The 25,238-nt window shown below is 43.1% G+C and overlaps 1 protein-coding gene across 15 annotated transcripts in view; it reads right to left on the bottom strand.

Annotated features, from left to right (window-relative positions):
- Positions 1-25,238, bottom strand: part of PTK2 (protein tyrosine kinase 2) — a 199,959-nt gene that overhangs the window by 128,303 nt on the left and 46,418 nt on the right. For 13 of the 15 annotated variants that reach the window (XM_064476800.1, XM_064476798.1, XM_064476803.1 and 10 more), the window contains 2 exons: positions 10,270-10,496; positions 1,754-1,920 (listed from right to left, as the gene is read on the bottom strand). In XM_064476800.1, the coding sequence (XP_064332870.1) occupies positions 1,754-1,920; positions 10,270-10,464 (362 nt within the window). In that variant the 5' untranslated portion in view covers positions 10,465-10,496. Of the gene's footprint in view, positions 1-1,749; positions 1,921-10,269; positions 10,497-25,238 lie in introns of those variants that run through there. The other 2 variants (XM_064476808.1, XM_064476804.1) reach the window with 2 other exon arrangements.

The following is a 25,238-nucleotide window of genomic DNA, read 5'->3' as shown; positions in this document are numbered from 1 at the left end:
TTTTAATCACGCTCACAACCTCTGACCATTTACTGTTAGTATACTTGCATTTATTTCTAAACCTTATTGATTTCTATTTCTTTTGTTTCAACATGCTGCTTCTCCATTTCTTTCCTTCTTTTTGATTGCTGCATTTCTTTAATTCCCACTTACTCAACCACCATTTAAGTTATAAAATCTATTTCTAATGTTTTAGCTGTTACCCTCATATACAGCTTTAAGATTCAGCTGACAAAATTTTAATTCTCATCACCTATCTTTCAACACGCACCCAGTACTGAGCTCTTCTTTAATACAAAAATGTGTTATCATTATTTTTGTTTTGTGGAGCCAAACTTACAGGCACCTGTTCCTGAGGTAATTTAACAGCACAAACAAGTCCAGGGAGCCAGCTCCACTTCCAGCACTGTGAACGTGCTGTTTCCTGGGCACCCTCTGTGCTGGAAGTTGAGACCTGCCTGCCTCCAGCATCGTCTCTTTTCCTTTTGTACAATACTGCTTCACTACAATGTGCCAAAATGTGTGTTTCATCTTATTACCCTGTTTGAGATTGTTAATCTGCATTCGAGAACTCATGTAGGGGAGGGTATAGCTCAGTGACAAGAGTGCATGCTTAACATGCACAAGGTCCTGGGTTCGATCCCCAGTATCTCCATTTAAAAAACATAGGGGGAGAAAAAAGGAACTCATGTCACCCACTGATTCTACAAAATTCTCAGCCATTTTCTCTTCAGTGACTTTTAGATACTCTTAATTTTAAACACTTTTTAATTGACTAAATAGATGGAGGTCAAATCTTTGCTAGCCATTGATATAAACCAACCAAACTACAACTCACAGAATATTTTATTAGCTTAGTTACAACCATTTGATAAACTTGAAAATAAAACTATTTCTTTGATAAACTATCACTGGGACCAGATTTTACTCAACTAGAGATTTATTCATCTAAACATGTTTGTTTTTCTTTTACCTACTTGGACTGAAAGCTCCTGGCATTGGAGAGCCCTCTTACCTCCACAAACATCTTTGTTTCTGCATCTTTATCATCCTCAGAGATGAGGACCCCTGTGGAAGAACCTCATTTTACAACTTACACTTCTCTCAAACGTATGTGGTGAAGATGTATAATTATCTACTAACATCTTGGTTTACTTAGTGGGGGGGGGTATTAGAAGAAAAACAGGGAAAGGACAATTATAGGCAATTCTTTTAATTCACCTCGAATGATTTTAGTTTCACTAAGGTCAGTATCACTGACTAAGAGATCAGGGCTGTATGTGAACATCAATTTCACACTGACTTTTTGGGCGGGCTGCAGACTCCTAGGCACGAAAAAGCAAGCTCGGCAGCCCCTTAATAAGATCATCAAGCGTGGTCTCCTCTGGGCACATGGGGTCCTGCTGCACAAAAGGATGCCCGCAGAACAGAAATAAAAGGACCAGGGCCTGCGTTCTCCTCAGGGCAGAGGCTGGACAGAGCAGCACAGACGAGAGAAGTGTGAGGAGCAAAGGATCATCCCAGAAGAACGAAATCAACCAGATGGGTCAAGCACGCAAATCAGTGGTGCCCAGAGAGGACCACACGGAAGTGTAGAGATCACTGGTTAAAAATTACCGGCCAACTCTATTCATACAGGAGGCGTAGTGACAATCAGCGTGAAAATTAAGCATAGACAACCATCCTCTTGTGCGTTTTTAATATGCAAAACAAATCAAGTGTGAGCCACCCCAAAGTAGGTTGGTAATCTTACTTCCACTCCTCTGGTGGGTGTGCAAGTTCATACTTCTCCCTCACATTGGAGACACCCATATCCAAATGGAGCCAGTGAACCTCCTCTGACCGCAGGTGACTGAGGCGAAATCCATAGCAGGCCACGTGCTTTACTTTGTGACTGTCCACTATCTTCTGAATGATGCCCTAAAACACACCCCCCACAAAGACGACGGTTATAAACAAAAAACTGCATGCTAAAAGTTAACGCAATGTTCATTTCTTTGGTTTAATTATCAGAAATCTTTGGTAAAAAACTATCAACTTAAATAAATTACTTAATTTTACTCAGGACCTTTTTCAGAAATAGTATTTTTACAGACAAAGAAAAGTTCTGAAATCCCACAAGAACCACCTCTTCCCCTTTCTTTATTGATTTCTGCAGCTCCGCCTCTGCACCACTCCGACTTGTCAGAGGACACCAGCCACCCCTCAGCGTCACCTGCTGAGAACAAGACCTGTGGAGGGGTTATACTCTCTGTACCATGTGTATTGTTAAGAACAGGCTGCAACCTTAATATCATTTTCAAAACCAAACATTTAGGAACATATAATCAAGGCCATATTTCTGATAATATTGATGACTTATGAAAAGCTATTTAAAGTTGGGCCTACTCACCTGCTGTTTGCTCCCTATGTATTAATTGCAGCAATCTACAACAGCCCCCAGTCTAATGCTAGCCCCAATGCGTGTGCCCCCTGCATTCAGGGGGGATACAGGCAACCTCTGAAGGAGGGCATCAAGACAGGCTCCCTGGAAGAAGGGGCCGCGGGAAAGGAAGCGTTAGGACTGATTCCTCCCTGAACCTGCAGAGGCATGGAAGTCATGCACGTGTATCTGTAAACAGGTAGCATGTGTGGAAGACTCATATCTAAGCATACAATGGAAACCACCCGCAGCCCTTCCACGAGGCTGTGCTAATCACAGTCCACTGCATTCTTCTCAATCTTATAGGCCATTAATAAGGTCGTTTTTTAAATGATGCTGATACTAACTTGAAAATTCCTATTAAAGAAAATCAATACTATTAAAGAAAAATATCACTGGTTTTTAAAAATTAGCAATTAACTGAAGCTATCCTGTATCTTATAGTGTAAGACACATCTTAAAAGTTCTGCACAAAGTATTTCTTTATTACAAGTTCTGCATAATGCTGTTAATAATACAATTAAGGCTGTTCCCAGGCCTACCCATAAAAAAGATACATAATGACACTACTAAATACAAAAACTGCCAAGGACCCAGCCTGCCCACACCAAGGGCAAATGCATGCTGTGCTCCCAGGGCCTGCATGTGGCCGCCCTCCCTTTGGGACAACTACTCCATCTCCAGGACAAGGTTGGACACCAAGCATGGGGCGGGGCCGCGACATGGCATCAGAGACAAAGCATCAGCAAAGGATCAGGCTGGGGGGTCAGAAACAGCTTCCTACAGAAGACGAACTCCTACTGGGACAGCAGGGTGTGCACAGTCCACAGAACTGTGGGTGGAACTGGGATGAACATAAAGGCTCTTTCTGGCTCTCGGATTCAAGGCCTAGAATTTCTGACAGTGGCGGCATGGGCTGGGCACTACCCAGGGCTCCAGCCACAGGTGGCCGTGGGAGCCCAGGTCCAGCCCCCAAGCTTGCCTGCAAATCTTGCCTACAGCAAGGGACATCTTTTCTGCTAATTCTCTGAAAGGCGCCTTCTGCAGCTTCTCCTTGCCAACATCCAAAGCCCTGAGCTGCAAAGGACAGGAGCTGGCGCCTCTTTCAAATTCCCACAAAAGCGCCTTTGTCTCCCAGCCCAGCTCTGCCGGCTACTACCAGAGCTCATAGCCGCTCACCACCCTCACTCGCCGGACCTCCACCGGCCACGGGCCCTCCGGCTGCTGCAGACTCCAGACCAACACTTCTTCTGGCAGGGCTACAAGTTCCACCTGTGTCTCTCATCGTCTCTGTCAGTGCACATGGTCTGTCTAACCTGCCACATCAGACAGAGTGCCAGGCAGAGCACACACCACTCCTTTCACCTGCATTCGCCATCAACACCCAGGAAAAATCCCACCTTCTCTGGCTGCCCCCTCTGCTACCCCGTGCAGAGGTTACCCTCCCGTCCTGTGAACTCACGAGGCGCGTGGGCGCCCACCTGCAGAGAGGCAGTATCAATTAGAGAGAGACAGTCCATAAATGAGGTGACTAGGGGAAAGCAAGTTCCTAGTCTTGAAGCCTTATGGAGTAGACAGAGTTTGAGTCAGGCCACTTGATCAGACCGTCAGAAGACAGCCAGGATGGTTCAAGCATGGGTTTGCATAACAAAGGGTTCCCACACTGCAGGGCCTTGTAACTACGCCTGGCCGCAATCTCACTCCCCACTAAAAAATTAAGCAATAAACACAGACATTTCCTTTTATTTCATTTTTCACTTTTCCATTATGCTTCCCTGTTGTGTTCTGTCCTATCTCTCATTCTCCAGTACTCTTATAAATGTCATTTCTCGGTCAATCTGGATAGCAGCCAAGATTACGAATATACATGGTACTTAAATATTTGATGCTGAATGCAGGTATGTACGAAGTAACAAATAATTTTGAGAACCAAGTATCTGGTTCTGGATAACTGAACAGATAACTTTGAAAACTAAGTATTTAGTGGGAAATGCACACTCAACACATACTACAATACTGCCATAAGGAAATACTACCATTTCCATGTAACACACACATACATTAGTATACGTGTATACTGTTTCTGGAATACTTACATTTAGAAAAGGGACTGTCTCCACTGTCTCCAGGGAAATAACTGAACATGGATTTACAGTATACCAATAATGGCAGACAACTTAAGTTTAAATTTCTCATCCTGGCTTTAAAGGCTCATGACAATCTGGTCCTAAAGTATACAAGACAACACTTAGCTACTCTGAAATCTGTTTATTCATTTATATCACAGCCCAGGTTTTGGAAATATACAATTTCCCTGATTAAATTCTCATGTTAGATATTCACAGAGAAAGAATCCTTCTCAAAACTGAAAATAAAAGAAGCCAGGGTCTGCACTAGGTTTGTACCTCATCAAAAACACAGCATTCAGCCATCTTACTACTGGAGATGGTCATTTTCTTTTTCATTGCCTTGTTTTGGGGGAGAAGGGGAGGTGGGAACAAAAGCAACACTACCACAAACATCCTTCTAGCCACCATCGTATGTTTGTGAAAGTGCTAGGGATTAGAATGGACTTGCTGGGTCAAAAGCTACTTAAAATGTGACCTTTCGATGAGTGTAGCCAAAATGCCCCCCAGTGAGACCATACCAATTACACCTGACATGTGACACTACAGACGGTCCTTCACCCCATGCCAGTACTGGATAAAACCAATCTTAAAATGCTCATCAAACTGATGGACCAAAGGCGCACGAGGGGGTGTGGGTGTTACAACCCACATTTCCCTGATTACTAACTAGTGAGATGAGGCTGTGATTCTATGATTTGCTTGATTCAAGTGCATCACTGATCTTGCAGGTAGCGCTCTGGAAGGACATGATCTTCTCCACAGCAGTGGTGCACCTGTCCTTCGTATCCATTTGTTCACGGATGTGCACCCCTTCATAAGGTCAGTGACCGCCTGAGCCCGCTGAGGCCTGGGGCTAGTGGCCGCATGACGAGGGAGATGTGACCCTAGCCCTCAGAGGGCTCGGAGTCTAGCAGGAGAAGGGCGCGATGGTGAATACACGCAGAAACTAGGTAGTCTGTGGGGAAGCTGAGGCGGGGGACCTGATGAAAATGGATGTCTGACATTTTTAGCTACCTCCCCACAGATAACCTGCAGCCTCTCTCTGTTTACTGTGAGAGGAGACGCCTGAGGCCACACGTATTGCTCTCCACACTGTTCACCCCCTTGCTTCCCCCTAACAACGGCCGAATACACTGATCAGTACTCATCTGTCTTTTTGTGTCCAGGGGCTACTGCTCTCAGTGTGCTGCTCCTCCAGGTACTCCCCACGTTTAGGAAACCAACGGGCTCCTGCTGCTCCTCTCTGATCGGACCTGTACAGGCCGGAGGCTACCGTCAACCAGTCTCCAAAGACGAGATGCGGAAACCCAAATCCTGCTCGCTGGGGGCCAGCGTGCCTCCTCCTCTCAGGGCAGCCGTGGACCGGGGCCCTCCGAGGCAAAGCATGCACTTTGGTCTCCGTGGTCTATAGTCACTGCTGGCTCCCCCATGCTGCTGTAACAAATGACCACAAACTTAGGGGCTTAAAATAACACAAAGGTGTGACTTTTCAGCTCTGTAGAGCACAAGACTGAAATGGGTATCACTGAGATAGAATACGGGTGTCAGCAGGGATTGGCTGCTTTAGGGAAGCTCCAGGAAGGATGACAAGGAGGTCCTCGTAGGCCACTGAAGGAATCTGGCTTTTCTCTGAGAGAAATGGTGAGCTCCTGGAGGTTTTGAGCAAATTACTGTCTAGAAGGCTGGCACGTTAGAGAAACAGGCCAGGAAGCAGAATGTGAAAGTGAAGATCAGTAGGAGAGATGGTCACGGCACGACCCAGAGAGGAGTGGCAGGGGCCCCCGAAGGAACTGAGTATTCACTCTAAATAGAGAGGAAGGTGCTGGAAGGTTCTGAGTGAAGGAGGGATGTGTTCTGGCCCTCAAGTCAGCAGGGTGGCCCGACTGCTGGGTTGTGAAGAGACAGAGGGGGCAGAAGGGGACGCGGGATGTCAGTCAAGAGACCATGTGACACAGCACGCAGGAGATGTGCTGGCCCCAAGAAAGGCGTGCAGTGGAGGTGCCAGGACATGGGGGTTCCAGGTATATTCTGAAGACAGTGTGGACGGGACTAGCAACGTACTGGGTGTTGGGTATAAGCAAAAGAGGAGCAACAGAACTCCAATGATCTAAGGAACTAAAAGAGGGGAACCCTTAGACTGAAGCACTAGGGGTTCTTTCAGGGAAAGAAGGGCACAGAAGAGCGGTGCAGGTGCAGCTGGGCGGCATGAGGTCTGAAGCAGAACGAGACCCACCAGAAAGGGGCACAGGTGTGGAACAGGCAGAGCCCTGGATTCAACCGCCACCACCGCCTTAGGAGGCAATGAGGACGTAAGAGCCGTGCCAGGGAGACCACACGCGGGCAGCCAGGACAGCCCTTGCACCCACCGCACATTTCCTTTCAGTTCTCTTTTCTTCACGCTCCATCACATTTTTTAAAGAGAGCCTACGGTATTAACTTTCTACATCCTTATTTCTCTGCGGATACCTCCATTCCACATTTCTGTGACCTAAAACTTGTCTGGTACAGACTGCAGAGGTCCAAGTTATTTCGCCAGAGCCTCTGAAAATTCTGAAGATTCTGTCTTCTTGCGTCCAGCGCTGCTGATGAAAGTCTGACGTAAATGTCATCCTTCTTCCTAAGCAGGAGACTTCTCTGGTACAATGTGGATCTTCTCTCTACCCTTATAATTCTGACGTAGCACCACAGTGTTTCTTGTTTGTTTTTTGGGTTTTGTTTTCTGGAGGGGGAATTAGATTTATTTTATTTATTTGTTTGTTTATTTTAACAAAGGTCCTGGGGACTCCTATTTTAACATAGAAGCACATGCTCTACCACTGAGCTGTACCCTCTCCCTTCACTACAGTGTTTCTACAGGGCCAGTCTTAATACTGTCCAACATGGTGAATCCTGGCTCTCCAGGGCTGCTTGAAGCATGGTACCGACACCTGGCTATGGCCAAGACAAGTGATGCCCGCGACCATGGGCTACTGACTATCCTGGGGCAGGACATACTAGCCTGTTATTGTTTAGTAATCATAATTGGATTTCTGACCTGCACCTGATTTGGGCAGCACTTGGGCAGTTACAGGGGTCGAGGCTGGTTATGGAGATGTAACGTGCCATCTCACAGACCCTACCATAAAGAGGCCTTCGACCACCTCACACCCAGGTGCTGCACACGTGGCCAGTGCTGGTTTGTGAGTGTCCGAGGCCTCGAGGCTGAGGTCTCCAGTCCCTCAACAAGCCCTTCCACCTCCTGCTGCTGTTCTGTCAACTCTACCTACTGTGGGGCCCTGCGAACCCTGTCAGTAGCCATCAGACATGCATAATTAGCACATGCATGTGATAGGAGTGACGTTTATTAATCAAAGCACAAGAAATAGAACCTCTGTAATGAACTGTAACAAGAATACAGATCTTTCCTAGTGAAAATAAATCTTTCAACACCTCCAAAGGTTTTGATTCTTCTGAACCAGCCTCCCAGATAGTTACTTTCTATAGAGCACAACTGTCCAGCAGAAATACAAAGCAAGCCACGCGTCGTTTTAAAATTTCTAGCAGCCACATTAAAAAAGCACAAAGAAATAGGTGAATTCAATTTTAATAATGTACTTTCTTTAAACTAGTATGCCAAGAACAAAATCACAATAAATTATTGAGATACTTTACATTATTTATTCATCCTAAACCTTCGAAATCTCGTGTATATATTTACATCTGCAAAACATCACTTCAGACCAGCTATAGTCAAGTGTTCAATAGCTGCACACAGCTACCACATTGGGCACTGTAGCAACAGAGTCTGAGTTTGAATCTAATTATTCAGCAACGCTGGATAACAATAAGCTATCTCCTTTCAGAAAATGGTTGATTTAGGGGGAGGGTGTAGCTCAGTGGTAGAGCTCACGCTTAGCATGCACAAGGTTCAATCCCCAGTACCTCCATTAAATAAACAAATAAACAAACAAACCTAATTAATGCCCCCAAAAGAAATCAATGAAATGGAAATCCAGTTGAATAAGATCAAGAGCTTAGAAAATAAAAATTAAAAAGAAAATAAAGAAAATGGTTGATTTTCAGACCCATCCACTAATTTACAATTAAAACACTGCATTTTCAAATGTTATAGCATTAAATGGAATAACACCCACCCTCCACAGCAGTGACCCAGGCTCACATGGATTTTCATGTTATTCCAGGAGAGGGCTGTGGTGAATCAATGCCAGCGGAGGTTTCTCTGCCTCATGTGGAAAATCAACCGTCAACTGACAAGATTTGCTGAATTTCAAACATTCATCAATTACTATGAAATAAAACAGCTTGCTCTTTGGCCACAGAGCTTTTTGCTCATATTGATCTCCACAGAAGTTTGACAAATGTGTTCCCATAACTTATGTATTTGTATCTGGTTTAAATTTTTCTTCACAATATGAATGTTTTGATGTCTGGTAAGTCCTCGGCATTGGCTTAAGGCTGCCATGTGCCCCATGATCGCTGCTTCTCTCCAGGGCGTTTACAGTTACAAGGCTTCTCTCCCTATGAATCATCTGATTAACCTTAAGGTAGAACATTGGGTGCAGGTCTTTCCATCAAGCGATTGTGTTTATAAATATAACACAGAAATAGAAAAAGACCAGAAAAAGCCAACAAGCTTCATGCACGGTCTGTAAAAAGAGACTACTATATTTCAAGCATAGCACACTGAGAGATACTAGTATGTACGTCAACCCTGAGTGAATGACTCCTTTTAATACTTCACTTGAAAAGTCAGTATTACAATACTACAGAGGTAACAGAAAATTATATACTAATTCAAATATAATGTTGTAGCCTCAAATCCAAATTCTACCAATCCCTTTATTTTGCTTAAAAATAGTTAAGGCAAATTAATTTGTTTCATTATTATGAAAGAAGTGTGGGGAGACCTACCTGTTGGCCCTCCTCACTGGACACTCGTCCTCCTGGAAGATGAACACGGACTAAAGGGAGAGGCAGGAAGGAGGAGGGGCTTCTGCAACATTTGGTCAAAGAAACATTCTGAAAATTTACATTTTGAACTCAGTTTTCTGAAATCACGGTGCCACCATCTCACTCCTCAGCAGCCTCTCCCTACGACACGCTTCTCCGAGTTCTTCATCACAAACTCCTCAGCATCCAGAAGAAACCCTTTCCAGCTAACACCCATATCCACACACAGTTACCCTGCAGCCCTCCTGGTCACCTGGAACACCTTGGGAAGCACCTTGTGCACTGGCCTGGCCACAGCAGACTGGAAACTCTGAGATCAAGACTTCTAATATCCCCAGAACTTTGCCAAATGTCTGGTATACAGAAGAGATCTGCCAGTTTTTGAAGAATCAACCTTATCTGGAGTCATGCTTATATCTTCAAAATTACACTTTCTAGAAAATAATTTATGTCTTAAGTATCAGAGGCTATTTTAATTGCTTTGTTCCCTTGTCTCCTTCAGAAAGTTAAAAAAAACCCAAAAACAGGAGAAAAACAAGTCAATGGCTTTATATGAATAGGATATGATGCAGTTATTATTTTTCCAAGAAATTTTATATCAATTAAAACTCTGGTCAGCCATTTATTAACTGTATAAATATTATAGAGAAAAGTTAACATCTCTGAAATGTGGGAATACAAATTACTACGTTGTCTTTTTTCGGTATGTGCCATTAACATTTAACCTAATACACACGTTGAGTATGTCTCCTAGGCAAGCGCACTCACCCTGACGTCGGTGGCGTCTCCGTGCCTGATAACACTGGCCCAGCTGGCTGGCTCGCTGTTGCTTTCAAAATAATGAAAGACCTTTAAGACTCGCTCCATGGCCCCGGGGGACCGTTCCACACCGGGACCCGGGTGAGTCCTGTTACTTGAATTCGGTGTGTGATTCAGGTTGGGGTCAAGGTAAGCAGCTGCCATTATTTTGCTAGAAGCCAGGTATCTGTCATATTCTGTAAAAGAAAATAATTTTCAGTGTGCAATATTTGAAATCTGTAGATAAAACGTGTTGTGTGGATACTGACTTAACACTGTTCTTCATTCTCTCCCTGTGATATGTCACACACAGAAGATGAGCCCGAGGAGAAATGGGACCTGGTCTCCCGGGGTCATCACTGTATTCCCGCCCCTGTCCCCGTCCCAGAGCAGTACTGGACTCAGAGAAGCATGTTTGTTAAATTATTTAAAGGCCAGGAATCCTAATTCAGCTCTGTTAAAGGTTCACTATGTTATCTATAAACATTAATGTAACACCACCACCCCCTTTTAAATCACAGCCTTTAAATTTGTGAGAAAAGCTCACAGGAAAGCAAAATACGTTAATTTTGCTGCCTACTTTTAAGAAATTTCACATGAGGTACAAGTTCTCTCTTCATACAAAGAAAATTCAATGAGTAGTTACTAGATACACTAGGAGCTTGTGATGAAAAAACGCTAATTAAAACAAGGTCTTCTTGCTTAGTCTAATTAGCAGGAGAGCAGACAGGTCACAACTGAAAACAAAATAAACCCAAACGCATACAACACAATTAAATTATTTTCAGAATGATGGGAGGACTCCCATTTGAAAGCGAGGGAAGAGCATGGGCAAGACTCAACTCCCACTGAGAAAACTCAGAAAAGACAACCCGGAAAGCAACCCAAACATTTGGAGCCCGAGACGTTCTGAGGCAACCAAGACAACAGGTGACAGAGACGGAGCCAGGGACAGACACTTCACCGCCACCTCTTCCCAGAGGGCCTCTGAGAGCCTGAGGATCTAAGAAAAAGCCCCTAATGAGAGAGAGACCAGCAGTGAGAGACCCCGGTTATGAGAGCCAGGGGCCCGGGTTCTGGTGAGAAGGACACGGTGGAGAAATGAGTCCCTCCAGGACACTCACCAGTCCCAAAACCAGCCCCGAGGGAGCCCCCAGGAGCAGAGTAAAGCTGAAGAGAGGCAGAGGGGTGGGAGCACAGCTTCCACCTTCTACACAGAGAAGGTCTGAACAGCACGACCAACGGACAAGATGACACAGAAAACACGCACCCAGCAGCGATTCATCTCTACAGGTGAGATACTCACCACACGCTGGGTGAAAGCTCAGGATTCAGGAAGCATCAAAGCACTCAAATTATTCAGAGTATGTTCTGTGCTGTGTCCAGCACTAAGCTGGACAACAAAAAGGTAATAACCAGAAAATCCCCAATTATCCGGAAATTAAGCAATGTATTTCAAAGAACTCTAAGTGTTTTGAGTGATACAATAAAAGGAAATATCAAAACCAGATCCGGATAGCGTTGTGCTGAGACAGAAATCTGCACTTCTGAATGCACAATTAGAAATGAAGACCGGAAATCAATGATCTCAACAGTCACATCTAACAGCACAATTTAGAAGCTGAACAGAATCAAGTTATTTCTTAGAAAAGAATAATGTAACTGACAGACCTCTAGGAAGACTAATCAAGGAAAAGGGAAGCCAAATCCTAACAGCATCAAGGATGCAGGAGAACAGAGGATATGAATAAGGTGAGGCAGAAATGCAATGTGAGGAGATTGGTAAGAGAATGTTATGAACAACTTGAGCCAATGAAAGTGAAAATGTAGGTACATGCACAATTCCTTGCGAAATACAATGTCCCAAAACCAAAACAAGAAATATAAAATCCAAGCAGAACTATTCTATAAAAAAGTCAATTTGTAATTAAAATTCTTCCCACAAAGGAATATGTGAGTTCTTCCAACAATTTAAGGAATAAGTAATATCAATCTTACAGAAATTCTTCCAGAGAACAGGGAACACTTCCCAACTTGTTTTATGAGACCAGCCAGACTGCGACACAAAACATGGAGAGGACAATAGCAGAAAGGACCCAGATATCAAGCTTCCTTACAAACACAGGTACAAAAATCTTAACAAAATGTTAGCAAATTTAATCAAGCAATATTTAAGAAGAAAAATATATTATGGCCAAGAGGAATGCAAAGATAATTAAACATTCAAAAAGTAATCCATGTTTTGTAGCAGCTTCACTCATAACTGCCAAAACTCGTTGGCAACCGAGACGTCCTTCAGCAAGTGAATGGATAAATAAACTGTGGTATATGCAGGCAATATAGTATTATTCACTGCTAAAAACAAATGAGCCATCAAGCCATGGGAAGAGTTGGAGAAAACTTAAATGCACATTACTAAGTAAAAGAAGTCAATCTGAAGAGGCTACATACTACATGATTCCAACTATGTGACATTCTACAAAAGGCAAAATCACAGAGACCGTAAAAATGTTAGTGAATGCAGAGATGGAGGGAGGCACGAATGAACAGAGAGAACACAGGATTTTTAGGGCACTGAAAATCATCAATGTAACACTACAATAATGGATATACGTCATCATACATTTGTCCAAACCCAAAGAATGCAAACACCAAGAGTGAACCAGAATGTAAGCTATGCCCCTTGGGTGATCATGATGTGTGGTACAAACGTACCACTCTGCTGAGAGACTTTAGTAATGGGGAAGGCTCTGCATGTACTGGATGAGGTGGAAATGGGAAATCTCTGTACCTCTCTGAAATTTTGTTGTGAACCTAAAACTGCTCTTAAAAAAATAGTCTCAATTTAAAAAAACAATCAATGTAACTCCTAAAACTGCTCTTAAAAAAGCAGTCTTAATTTAAAAAAGCAATCAATGTAACTCACTGTATTTTCAGAAAGGAGAACCACAGTTATTTTAATATATGCATAAAAAGCATCTGATAAAGTTTACCAAACACCATAATAAAAATTTAGCAAAGCAGAAATAGGAAAATATTTCCTTAATCTGATGAAAGTATCCACATTAAACTAAATACTGGTGGAAAGGAGCCCTTTCCCCCGCACCTCACCCCAAGGCTGCGAATAAGTCGGAGGCCCACCACTAGCACGTCTAATTTGACATTGTTCCAAAGTCTTAACTAGATTCCATATGCAAAAAAAGGGGGGGGGGGACATAGGGTAGGAGGGAAGGAATAAAATTGTCATTATTTACAGACTACATAACTATGTGTGAAGAAAATCTGTAAGAATTTATAGATGAACTAATAGAATTAATAAATGAATTTAGCAAGGCTGCTGGATCATTAAACAAAATCAACTCTACTCTGATCATTTCAGCAATCTCTTTCGCTCCCCAAATTAGACAGTAAGGATGACTAAGTATTGTGCAGTATCTACTGCTTCCTGAAAAGAAGCTCTCTAGTTCCAGATACACTGGTGATGAAAAGTCACTGCCGCTGGCCCCTGAACACCACAGGTGTGAACTGCCCAGGTCCACTGACACGCAGATTTTTTTCAGTAGTAAATCAACACTGCATTACCACATACTCCCTGGCTGGGTGAATCCTTGGGAACAGAGTCACAGACACAGAGGAATCCTCACCCAGAGAGGGGCTGACCCCTCCTCCTCAAACTATGGACCAGTTTTGTTTTAATTTTCAATCTGTCACAGGCCAATACTATTGTAAAATAAAATGAAGAGGAAAACAGAAAACAGAAAAACTCTAGAGAACAGAATAAAAATAAGACATACAAAAGCCAAGCACAGAACTCTATCACTAGACTCAATTAATATAAAATTACTGTCAAATTGCTGTAAAGGTTTCTAGACACTTATACCAAATTCTACCTTACTTTGTCCTAGGCTGGCAACAGTTCCAGCATCAACTCCAGTCTGCTGGCCACACTTGGCGAGTCCTGACTCAGGCACCAGGCTGCCCGGCTGGGGTCCCCAGAGCAGCAAGAGGCCAGAGCTCCCTGGACCAGGAATGGGTGGCCTGCCAGGGATGGCCGCTGACCTTCCAGCTCAGGCCTCCCTTTCATTAACATAGGGACCGTCTCAAGGGTTCCTGGTGTCTAACTTCTTTTCCTGGGGTAAGGAGGGCAGTCCCAAGGCAGGCTGAGGAAGCACGGTGCTGACAAACCATGGCGTTGACTCCAAGGCTCACCTCACAATCTGACAGAGATGCTTCATAAAACAGCACATATGAAAGAGGGGGAAAAGCACAAGGACCATAACGACCACCCCAGTCCAGAGCCGCCCTGTTTACATTCACGGTACATACTAAGATCCCACCAGGAGAGCAAACTCATTTTGCTGGAAATAAGCTGGCCCTTTAATAAAACTCGAGAACCATGCCAGGAGAGAAGAGAAGCAAAGAAAACAAACTGGAACAGCTGACATTTGTAAAAATTAAGACATCATCAAGCTTGAAGAGTTTCTAAGAATTTGATAATGATCCCAGTTAAAGTAAATCCTTATGCAAACTAGACCAATGTGAAAGTTTCCTTCTCCCTAATTTTGTTCTTTTACACAAAACTTGGGTTTATTTCCGCACAAAAAGTCTAACCCGAATATCTTAAATGTCCTATAGTGATTTTACTAGACAGAGAAGCTAACATCAAATCACTTAAATGTTTTACTATTACAGTATCAACACGTGTAGGGGAGTTTATATTTTCCAAATCTCCCATTCTCAATGCTCTTCTTCCAACGTGACTATGACACTCCTTTCAAGAGGCAGAGTCTACATTCCTCCCCCTTGAGTCTGGGCCTCAGGCCAGACTAAGAAACCTCCTAAGCTACACCATAAAACGCAACAACAACAAAAAAGTAAGGCAGGGACCTGGGTTCCCTCGGTTTTCTTGGGATGCTCACTCACGGAACCCGACCACCATGCTGTTCAGAAGCTCAAGCAACCTGAGAAGAACTGAGCCCCAAGAACCTGCTGACACTTCCGAGCCACGTGACAGAGCCACCCTGAAAGCAGACCCTCTGGCTCCCGGCTGTGCTGCCCCAGCCAACACCACATGGGAAGAGATGATCTGTCCCTGTTCAGCCCTGTCCAGACTGCAGGTCTGAACAACATTAATAACTTGTGTCATTCGAAGCCACTTAGTGTTGGGATGGCTTGTTTTCAGCAATAGGTAACTGACACAGCGTATGCTCAACTCCAGGAAGCAAGGTGGTTCTCGCTTTGTGTGGAGCGTGGGGCCAGAAAACGACTACCCGAAGTAGCTTGAATGATGCGTGCCGCCTTCTCCTCATTGTTAAACTAAAGATACAGAGCAAGTGTCTTTTCTATGCCTTGGCAAACTGTCATAGCCCTTCCTAAGTCTGGGTCACCTTCCTTTTATAGTTTATTCTTTGTACTTTGACATTTCTAACATTGCTAAATCCTTCCCATTTTTTGGTCTTGGAAAGTACAAAACTACTGAACAAGTGCCTTCTCAATTTAAAATACTAAAAATATATTAAGGTATACTCGGTGCTGGGTGCTGGGTTTCCTCAACTGGGGATGGCTGTGTTACAGAGGACTCTCCCATGCTCAGGGGCTGTGCTGACAGCTCCAACAGCAGCCTGCCTCCCATTTAAGGCTCAGGAGTTAAACATCTGTATGGACAGGAGACAGGCCTTCAAGGTTGTTCACAACCTCAGCATGCTATGAAAACAGAAGGGTTTCCTCTCAGACACCTCTAATTAGAAAGGGAGCAGGAAATGATGACTTATTTAAGAAACCACCTTAAGAAACGCACACTTACTATAACCGAAGCCTGTATTAAGAACAACTTGAAGGTAAAAGGAGTGTCCTGGAGGCACCGGACACAAGCAGATCTTCCCCTTTCTACTATTTCCACATTATGAAGACGGCTGCCTTGTCTGACTTAATGAATCCAGAGGACTTAATCAGACAACCCAACTGGCCATACCAAAAATAACCGATGCCAGACATTCCAACGCATGCTTTCGTCTTGTGCTGGTCAATCTACCAAATATTAAAGAGCCACACCAGGCCTTCTGCCTTCCTCTCTACTATTTCTTGAACTTTCCCTGTCTTCCCAAAATAATTGCATTCACTAACAATCTACCTGCCTGTTTTATTCTTTCCCCAAACCTCTCTGGCAAGGATCTAATTAGAACTGAACCTATGAACACAGTGTTACATTTCATCCAAAAACTAAGAATCACACTTCCTTTTATATTCAATACCGGAACAGCATTAACCCCAAGACACCTAAACTAGGCTCCAGACTCTAATAATTAACCAATGATGCTATATTTCCATAGCCAGCCAGCCAGCCAATCTCATTCACTTGTTCATGCTTGTCCCCTCCCTTAGAGTAACTATACACAAACACACACACACACACACACACACACACACACGATTAGTTACAACTGTAACAAGCACTATTAAAGAACTACAACTGTAGTAAGAGCTGTAAAGACAAAGTCCAAAATCATCAGAGCATCACCCCATCACAGCCGCGGGGCACCCACTGTGAGGAGCTGAGGGAACCACTTCGGGGGCTTGGGGAAGGGCAGGCTCAGTATGAGGGAAGCTTCAATCCAGAAACCCTGATCCTTTGGTTCAGAAAATGTTCTTGCATCATTTCTTTGATGACTTTATCCTTTTTCTCTTTCTGCTTGGATGTCAAACTTTCTGAATTCATCATCCTATTTTCTTTCTTCTCTCCATTTGTCTTTCCTTTTCATGTTCTGAGATACCTTCCACATTATTTCTCAATGCTACCAGTGAGTCTGTTTCTGCTTTCTTACTTTTAATTCTGCTTCTGAGTACACTTTTTAAAAAACTCTGTCTTTTATGTAGGCAATATCTCCTCTTAGCACTCTGGAAATCTTACGAGACAAATTTTTTATCGTGTTCTTTTAGCTTCCTTATGTTTGCTGTTTCATCTTCATGGCCTGTAAACCGTTTTCAGTTTGTTTCTCTATTTTGGTCTCATGCTGTGAAAGCAGAGGCTGTCTTTGAATACCTGGCTGTCAGTCAAGCAACCCTGAGCGCGAGGCTGGCTTGGAGACCAAGTGCCTGGCAGGGAAGCAGACCCCGCCCGACAGGATGGGCCTCTTCTCCAGTCCCAGCCTCCTCAGAAGACGTGGATTCCGGGAACCACGGAAAGGGAAAGCATGCCTAATTGTGCTTAGTCCCCAGTTCTGAGTACAAGATACAATCAAGGTACTATGTTTCACCAGAAATTTTCCACAGTGAAGTTTTTAAAACCAGATGTGCAAACAGCCTACAAAGGGAAGAATGACGACAGCCAGTCAGCAGCGCCAGGTGAAGACCAGCCCGGTCAGGCTCATCCCTGCGCATCCAGACATCCTCCACGCCACCCCCTCCCCGAGGTGTCCATGTACTCTCTACGGGCGAGACACCTGGAGATTACAGGACAGCCAAAACTTCACAAAAATCGCACAAATCAACCTGAAGAGAAGGAGCCCAACAGAATCTTGGAGCTGTAGCTGAAGAAGGCTGGACACTCAACAGGACAGGCATGTCCCAGGGAAGATTTTAGGGCCATCACCTCTGACCTTTGACCGGACTCAGGAGCAGCACGTGTCGCTAATGACATTAGGACCTGTGCCCACTCCCAGCTCCATGGCTCCTCAGTTACTGTTAGTTCCTGATCTGTGGGGTGGGCGTGCTGGTACCCACCCTGCCAGCTGAGATAATAAGCATCAAGTGCTTAGATAGATACCGGAAGCCAAGGCAGCATTCGACAGACGACAGCTGTTAGAGGAGGAGGACCCGAATTCTTGGGGCCCAAGAGAGTAGAGTTCTAAGTCAGGGTGTTCTCCAAATGGAAATCCTGAAAGACCCTCCCACTTAATGAATACTTTAAAAGTCCCATCTCAATCCCCAACCAGCGTTTTTCCTGTCACTCGTGGGCCACACTGCTGCAAGGCCATGCACAGCTTTATGATAAAATCCTTGTCAAAAAAGGAAACAACAGACTGCCACTCTTACCATGATAATATCCAGTATATATGAAATGTATTATTAAATCCAATAACCAAACACAAGTGCCCCTTTAGACTTTTCTCCTAAGCCTTGTCTTATAAAAAAGCAATAAGCATCTGAACATTTTTCTTAATTTATTTTATTATTTTTAATGGAGGTACTGGGAACTGAACCCAGGACCTTGTGCATGTTAAGCACACACTCTTTCACTAAGCTACACCCTCCCCCTAATATGCATTTTTTTAACTGAAAGCATACCACCAGTATACCATTCCATCATGAACTTACATAAAAGCTGAAACCAAAAAAAAAAAAAAGCTGAAACAAAAAAAGTCAACAGTTTGGGACTATTATCTCCTCTATGAAATTCTGTCAACTTTACAAAGATTTTCACAGTAAAATTAACATTAACGTATGATATTCTGGCAGTATTTTGTTTCTCTTAAAAAAAAAAGGGGGGGGGCTAACAAAACAGACCTCGGGGAGATCAACAAGCTGGCCTCATGCTGGTTAACAGATCCCAGTTTCCCCTTGGTTTTCTCAGCAGGACAGACTACATATATCTTTCAATACAGCATTTTTCAGTTGGATTGAAATAAAACATAATTTTCCTTATATTTACATCTCCCAAACTCAAGACATAATTTTAAACAAAAGCATGTATGAAAAAGTCTCAAGTCACAATCCAAATGAAATCTGTAGGACCTCAGAAAATCAGGGGAACCCTACCCTGGACGGAGACTGCTCTAGGAGTCTGTCCTCCACAGACACCCCGTGCCTCTTACAGTCCCTACAATACAGTGAGAAAGTAAGCAAAGCTCCACTTTGCAGTGTTTCCACCCTGAGGTATCAACCACCCACAGAACGCCACCAGACTCTCCTGGCTCTGCAGCCACAGGAGTGACAGGGCATCCCTGGAACTTCCTCCCTGGCCAACACTCTGCATGGGCTGCCCCTTCATCACCAAAATCCTCTGCTCTGACGTCCCTCAGCCTCCTTCCTCAACTTCCTTCAAGCCTCAATTCTCATCTCCATTTCATAATTCTAGGAAACTGCCTTCTTTTTTATTATAAGAGATTTTTTGGTAATTTTATTTATTTTTAAACTGAGGTACAACTGAGTCACAATGTTATGTTACTTTCAGGTGTACAGCATAGTGATCCAGTGTTTTCATCGATTATATTTCACGTGATGTTATTATAAAATATTGATTATATTCCCTGTGCTGTATATTACATCCTTGTACCATATTTATTTTATATCCAATAGTGTAAGTTTTTGTCTGCATGTTTTTCTAGCAAATTTATTTAATGCTGCATCACTTTACTATCCATGTAATGTTTAGTGAAGAGCATGCAAAATTTCCATATACAAACAACTGTTAACCACACTGTCTGGTAATCAAGAAACAGTATTTTACATCTTACATTTTAGGTTTTATTTACATATAGTCCTTTCACTGGGTTTTAGGAAACTGGCTTAATGTTTTTTGTTGATTGTGTAATTTTCCCTTTGTAAAACAGAATAATGCCTTATTTTCCAGAAATGTGTTACTAAACAGATGTATTTATAGTCTAAATTTAATAGTTCTGTATTGAAGTATAATCGTAAAATGTACAAACCTTAAGTGAACACTTCAAGGACTTATACACACGTGCGTACATATACGCATGTGTGTGACTCTCCACCTGTATGACTAACACCCAGACCGAGGTGTGGACATCTCCATGCCTGCTGTATCTCTATGTCCCTTTCTAACACCACACCCTCCAAATGGAACTACTCCTCCCATTACTTACTGCAGATTAGTGTTTCTTAAACTTTATATAAATTAATCACACACATGGACACATAAGGGAACATCTTTTCACTTGTTCTTTGAGAACAGCAGTACTTTGATATGAAAACCTGACAAAAAGACTACAAGAAAAAAATTACAGACTGATGTTCCTCATGGAAATAGACACAAATATTCTAAACAAAATGCTGTATCCTTAATTTCACAATGTATAAACAGGACTATAGATAACACATCATGATCAGGTAGGACTTAGTAATGCAAGGTTGGTTTAACAAGCAAAACGTAATTCACACAATCACATCGATAGATACAGAAGAAAATTCAACACTCTTTAGTGATTTAAAAAAAAAAAACCTCAGAAAACCAGGAATTAAAAGGAAAGCTTTTTGATTTGATAAAGAATACCTTAAGAACAAAAAAAAAGACAAAAACTAGAGCTAAGTCATATCTAACTCTGAATATTTTCTTCTTAAGGTCAAAACAGGACAAGCATCACTTCTGGCCATTTCTACTTAACATTGGGATGAAGGTCCACATTGAGGTAGGCAAAAAGGTAGGACAAAGACATGCAAGATACCAAGACTGGAGAGGAAGATAGTTTTTATTTACAGATTACGTGATCACAGTTTCTCTGGATTGTCCACTTGCTCAAATAGACCACCAGAACTAGTAAGTGAATTTATAGGAAGACCACAAGATAAACTAACAAGATAACCAATTTCTACACAGTAGGCCAAGGACTGGAAAATTAAACTTAAAAAAAAAAAAAACAAAAAATATTCTTTACAACAGCATCAAAAAAACATCCAGACCTCCACACTCAGAGCTACTATACATAGCTAAGAAATACTAAAGACGACCTATGTAATTGGATAGGTACACCAACATAAGTCCCAACTGTGTTCACAGATCATTCTCCTAAGCCGACCTATAGCTTCAACACAGCCCCATCAAAACAAAACAGAAAAAAAAAAACTCCAAAAACTGCTATAATTGGTAAAACTTTCTATCCATAAGCCTGCAAATTCAACTGAACACTGTGATAGCTGGAAAAAAAAAAAAATTTTTAAAAAATTCCCCAACAAACTAAAGCTACATGAACCACATAATAAATCAAGGTTTCATTATCTTTTTACTCAAAGAAAAATTTACTACCACTGGTTTCTTTTCAACAAACTCCAATAAAATACTTAAAATATGACTCATTTCATACAATTTTTCAGAAAAAAAGTACAAAAATACAAATGTACATAATTTAAGTTAAAAAAGACAGTACATATACACCTAATCATAAGCCTGTTATATGAGCTACATGTCAATAACATTACAAAATTTATATAATTACTTAAATGCAAAACAAAAATATTCAGTGATAATTATTTTAATGTTAGATTTCTTTAACTGAAAACTGATAGAGTGATGAAATTCAGAAAACTGTTGAATTTACAATGAATTCTTTACAGTTTAAACAATTACAGATAAATTTGGAATTAGAGATTTGTGAACAATATTTTAAAAAATCAGTGTTACTAACCACTAAAGCACCAGAAAGAACTCAAAAGTTTTTTAACTTTCACAAAAATCTCCACTATCCTCGCTGGCTTCTAATGATTTAGCCCTCTGTTGCTGCAGGCAGATAGGATGATGTCATCCACGAAGGCGAAGGCGAACTCCTCTGCTCACTACAGGAGTCTGCCAGGTGCGCAGCACTGGGACACAGCAGTGAGCAGGACAGACCGGTTACCTGCCTCCCAGGTGTGCACTGCACCACAGGAGAGCGAGCCAAACAGGTGAACCGCGTACAGTGTGAGAGATGGTGATGAGTGGGGGAAGGGAGAGCAGAGGAGAGGGGAGGACGCTGAGGGCAGGAGGATGGTTCAATTTCCAACAGGGTGGTCAAGGGGTACACACATAACTTACTGCACAAACCAGGAGATGATAGATACACTGGGGCACACACTTTACCTACCCTGCTGAGAAGGGCGTATTTGAGCAAATACCCCACGTTCAACTAAAAGCTCTAGGGCCACACGTGGAGAGTGCGAGGAGCCTTTTGCTCAAATACAATGAGGACAAGTGAAAGAATCTGAGGATAAAGAGACCTGAATACCCAGGGTACCGGGCTTGTGGGTGAGGGAGCTGAGTCAGCAGTATTCCACACAGGAGTGGGAAGGGAGTGCACCGCGCTCCTCTGGCTGAGACATCAGAAGCAGGTGCACCCTGCACACAGGTCACATGCCAGGCTGCTTTCCTTATGTCTGTTCAAGAGCCGCCTAACTGTCCCCTCCCTCCGTTCCCTCTTTGTAATGACAGAGACACCTTTTACTTTCATATTCTTTATTTATCATAAACTCATTTACTCAATATACTTGCTACACGCAGGGGATGCAAATACTGCACGAGCATTTATTGACAATTAATTCACCACGATGTGAAAAGTTGAGCAAGGAGAGGGATGAGCACCAGGAGGAGATAAGCAAGGAATGCGACCTGGACCCACTGCAGGTCCACAGGGGACTAGAGGGAGCAGTGACGGGAGAGAGAGGTCCCAGGTGATATAGGAAGAGCATCCATCACCTGAAGAAGAGCTCACGGAGCTGACAGATGACGCCCATGGCTAACAGACAGGGAGGGACAGAGGCAGACAAGGCGTGCAAAGCTGTGTGGTGAGATGGGGCTGCCAGGGAGAGGGCGGGCAGTGACTAGAAAAGCTCCACTCCTATCCCTTGAAGACACGGGGTGGAAGAGCAAGCCTTCCCTCCTCATCCCTCCTCAGTTGCTTTAATGCAACTCAAACTGCAATCAATGGAAAAGCACGTTTTCCTCAACACTCCAGACATCTTCATCTCTCAGCACCTTTGCACGCAGAACTCTGACAGCACGTAGCCTCCCCATCCTCTCTGCCTGAATCAAAAAAGCCCCAAACCCCACCAATTTAGTTTTCTTTTTTAGCCAACAATTACTGAGTGCTGATAATATGTCACACCACATAGATTCAGAAAGTACTAAGACCTGAACCTGGCTGGCAAGAGGTTTACAACCAGGCAACAGGAGACAGGCAAGCAAGCAAAGCCAAGTGAGCTCCCAGGTCCAACGGGGTGCGCAGAGCTGATGCACAAAGACAGGTGAGGGCCAGCCCTGGGGTCCAGGTGAGACACAGAGTCCTGACAGCTTCATGTGTGGAGAAGAAGGAATGTTCCAGGCAGAAGCAGCCCAAGTGTGAAGGGGCAGGAAGAGGCACAGCCCAGCAGGTGGGAAATGGCCTGGACCAACTGAGCCTTCACTGAGGGCATGCTCTGCCTCAGGGACCATGAGCTGTGCCCTGGGCTGTGCACTCAGAAAACTCAGTCACTCCTCAGGAAAGCGTTTAATTTCTTTTGCTATAAATTTATAGACATCTAGGTAGTTGCATGAACAGTATAAAATATTTATATATTTACATAAAAATCCATTTTTAGTGCCTCTCCACAAGTCAACTAGCTGCTCAAGCTGTCGGGCCGGGAGGCCATCATCCCACTGGAATGGCAGGATGGGGGAGGTAACCCCCAGGGAAGCTATCAGACCCTGGGAGCCTGACCAAGACCCATCTGTTGAGAACTGGAAGGTGACACGTATGCTGCTTCAAAGACCAATTCACTCCTCTCATTAAGCTATTTTTAATGGCATGTGGATTGGATAACCATACAGAATTTATTCATTCATTAAGGTAGTATTCATCTGTGCCAATTACTTGCAAGCCAAAGAAACCCTGACATAATCCCTGACTATGTGAAGTTTACCATCTAGCAAAGAAGACAGAAATCAAACAAGTACAATATATCATGATCAGTAACAGTAAATGCTGTGCAAGAGCAGGAGAGCAGGCACAGAGGGGAACATCAGAGGGAAACTGGGTTAGCTGAGACCTGAAAGGCAGGCAGGAATTAGCCAGGCAGAGAAGGGAGAGAAGACGGTTCCAGGAAGAGGCAACCACAGACAGAGAGGCCCGAGAGGAAGGGGCTTCGGGTGTTCGAGGTGCTGAAAAGTTAAAATGAACAAGAGGTCAGCGGCCCAAATTGGAGACGGTGGGGAGAAGCCTGACCAGGTGAAACCTTGTAGGTCATGGTAAGGATGTGCAATTTCTTCCAGTTCTAATGAGAAGCCACTGGGGAGTATTAAGAATAATAATACTAAATTTATGTTTTTACAAAATCACTCTGGCAGCTGTGTGAAGGATGAACAAATGAGGAAACAGGAAGACCAAAAGGAAGCAACTCCATCAGCCCAAAGGGGAGGGGGTCACATGGACTGGACTGGACGCCACAAAGAGGGAGGGAAGGGGAAGAATTCAAGACATATTTGGGAGACAGAATCAACAGGATAAAAAGATGGATTCTTTACACATGGAAGAAGGTGTCAAAGAGGCATCCTGGGTCTGTGGCATGAACAACGGAGTGGATGGGGGTTCAACATGTTTATTAAGACAGAGGATTTAGGTAGGAACCAATTTCAGGGGCTACACAGAAGAGGCTCCTCTCTGGCAGGTATCAGATGCTTATGAAAAATACAAATTTAAATATCAAGAGGTGGCTGATGGCAAGAACTTACGATGGAATAAAGACAGTCTCTTTAGCAAATGGTGTTGGGAAAACTGGACAGCAGCATGTAAATCAGTGAAGCTAGAACACTCCCTTACACTATACACAAAAATAAACTCAAAATGGATCAAAGACTTAAACATAAAACAAGATACAATAAACCTTCAAGAAGAAAACATAGGCAAAACATTATCTCACATACATCTCAAAAATGTTGTCCTAGGGCAGTCTACCCAAGCAATAGAAATAAAAGTAAGAATAAACAAATGGGACCTAATTAAACTTAAAAGCTTCTGCACAGCAAAGGAAACCATAAGCAAAACAAAACCACCACCTACAGAATAGGAGAAAATTTTTGCAAAAGATGAAACCGACAAAGGCCTGATCTCCAGAATATATAAGCAGCTCATAGGACTTAGTAAGAAAAAAGCAAACAAACCAATCCAAAAATGGGCAGAAAACCTAAACAAGCAATTCTCCAAGGAAGACATACAAATGATCAATAGGCACGGGAAAAAAATGCTCAATATCACTAA

This window comes from Camelus dromedarius, chromosome 20, assembly GCF_036321535.1.
Source record: "Camelus dromedarius isolate mCamDro1 chromosome 20, mCamDro1.pat, whole genome shotgun sequence".
Classification (NCBI taxonomy): Eukaryota; Metazoa; Chordata; class Mammalia; order Artiodactyla; family Camelidae; genus Camelus; species Camelus dromedarius.
Note: the sequence above shows the minus strand (reverse complement) of the source record. Positions and strands in the feature narration are given on the sequence as shown.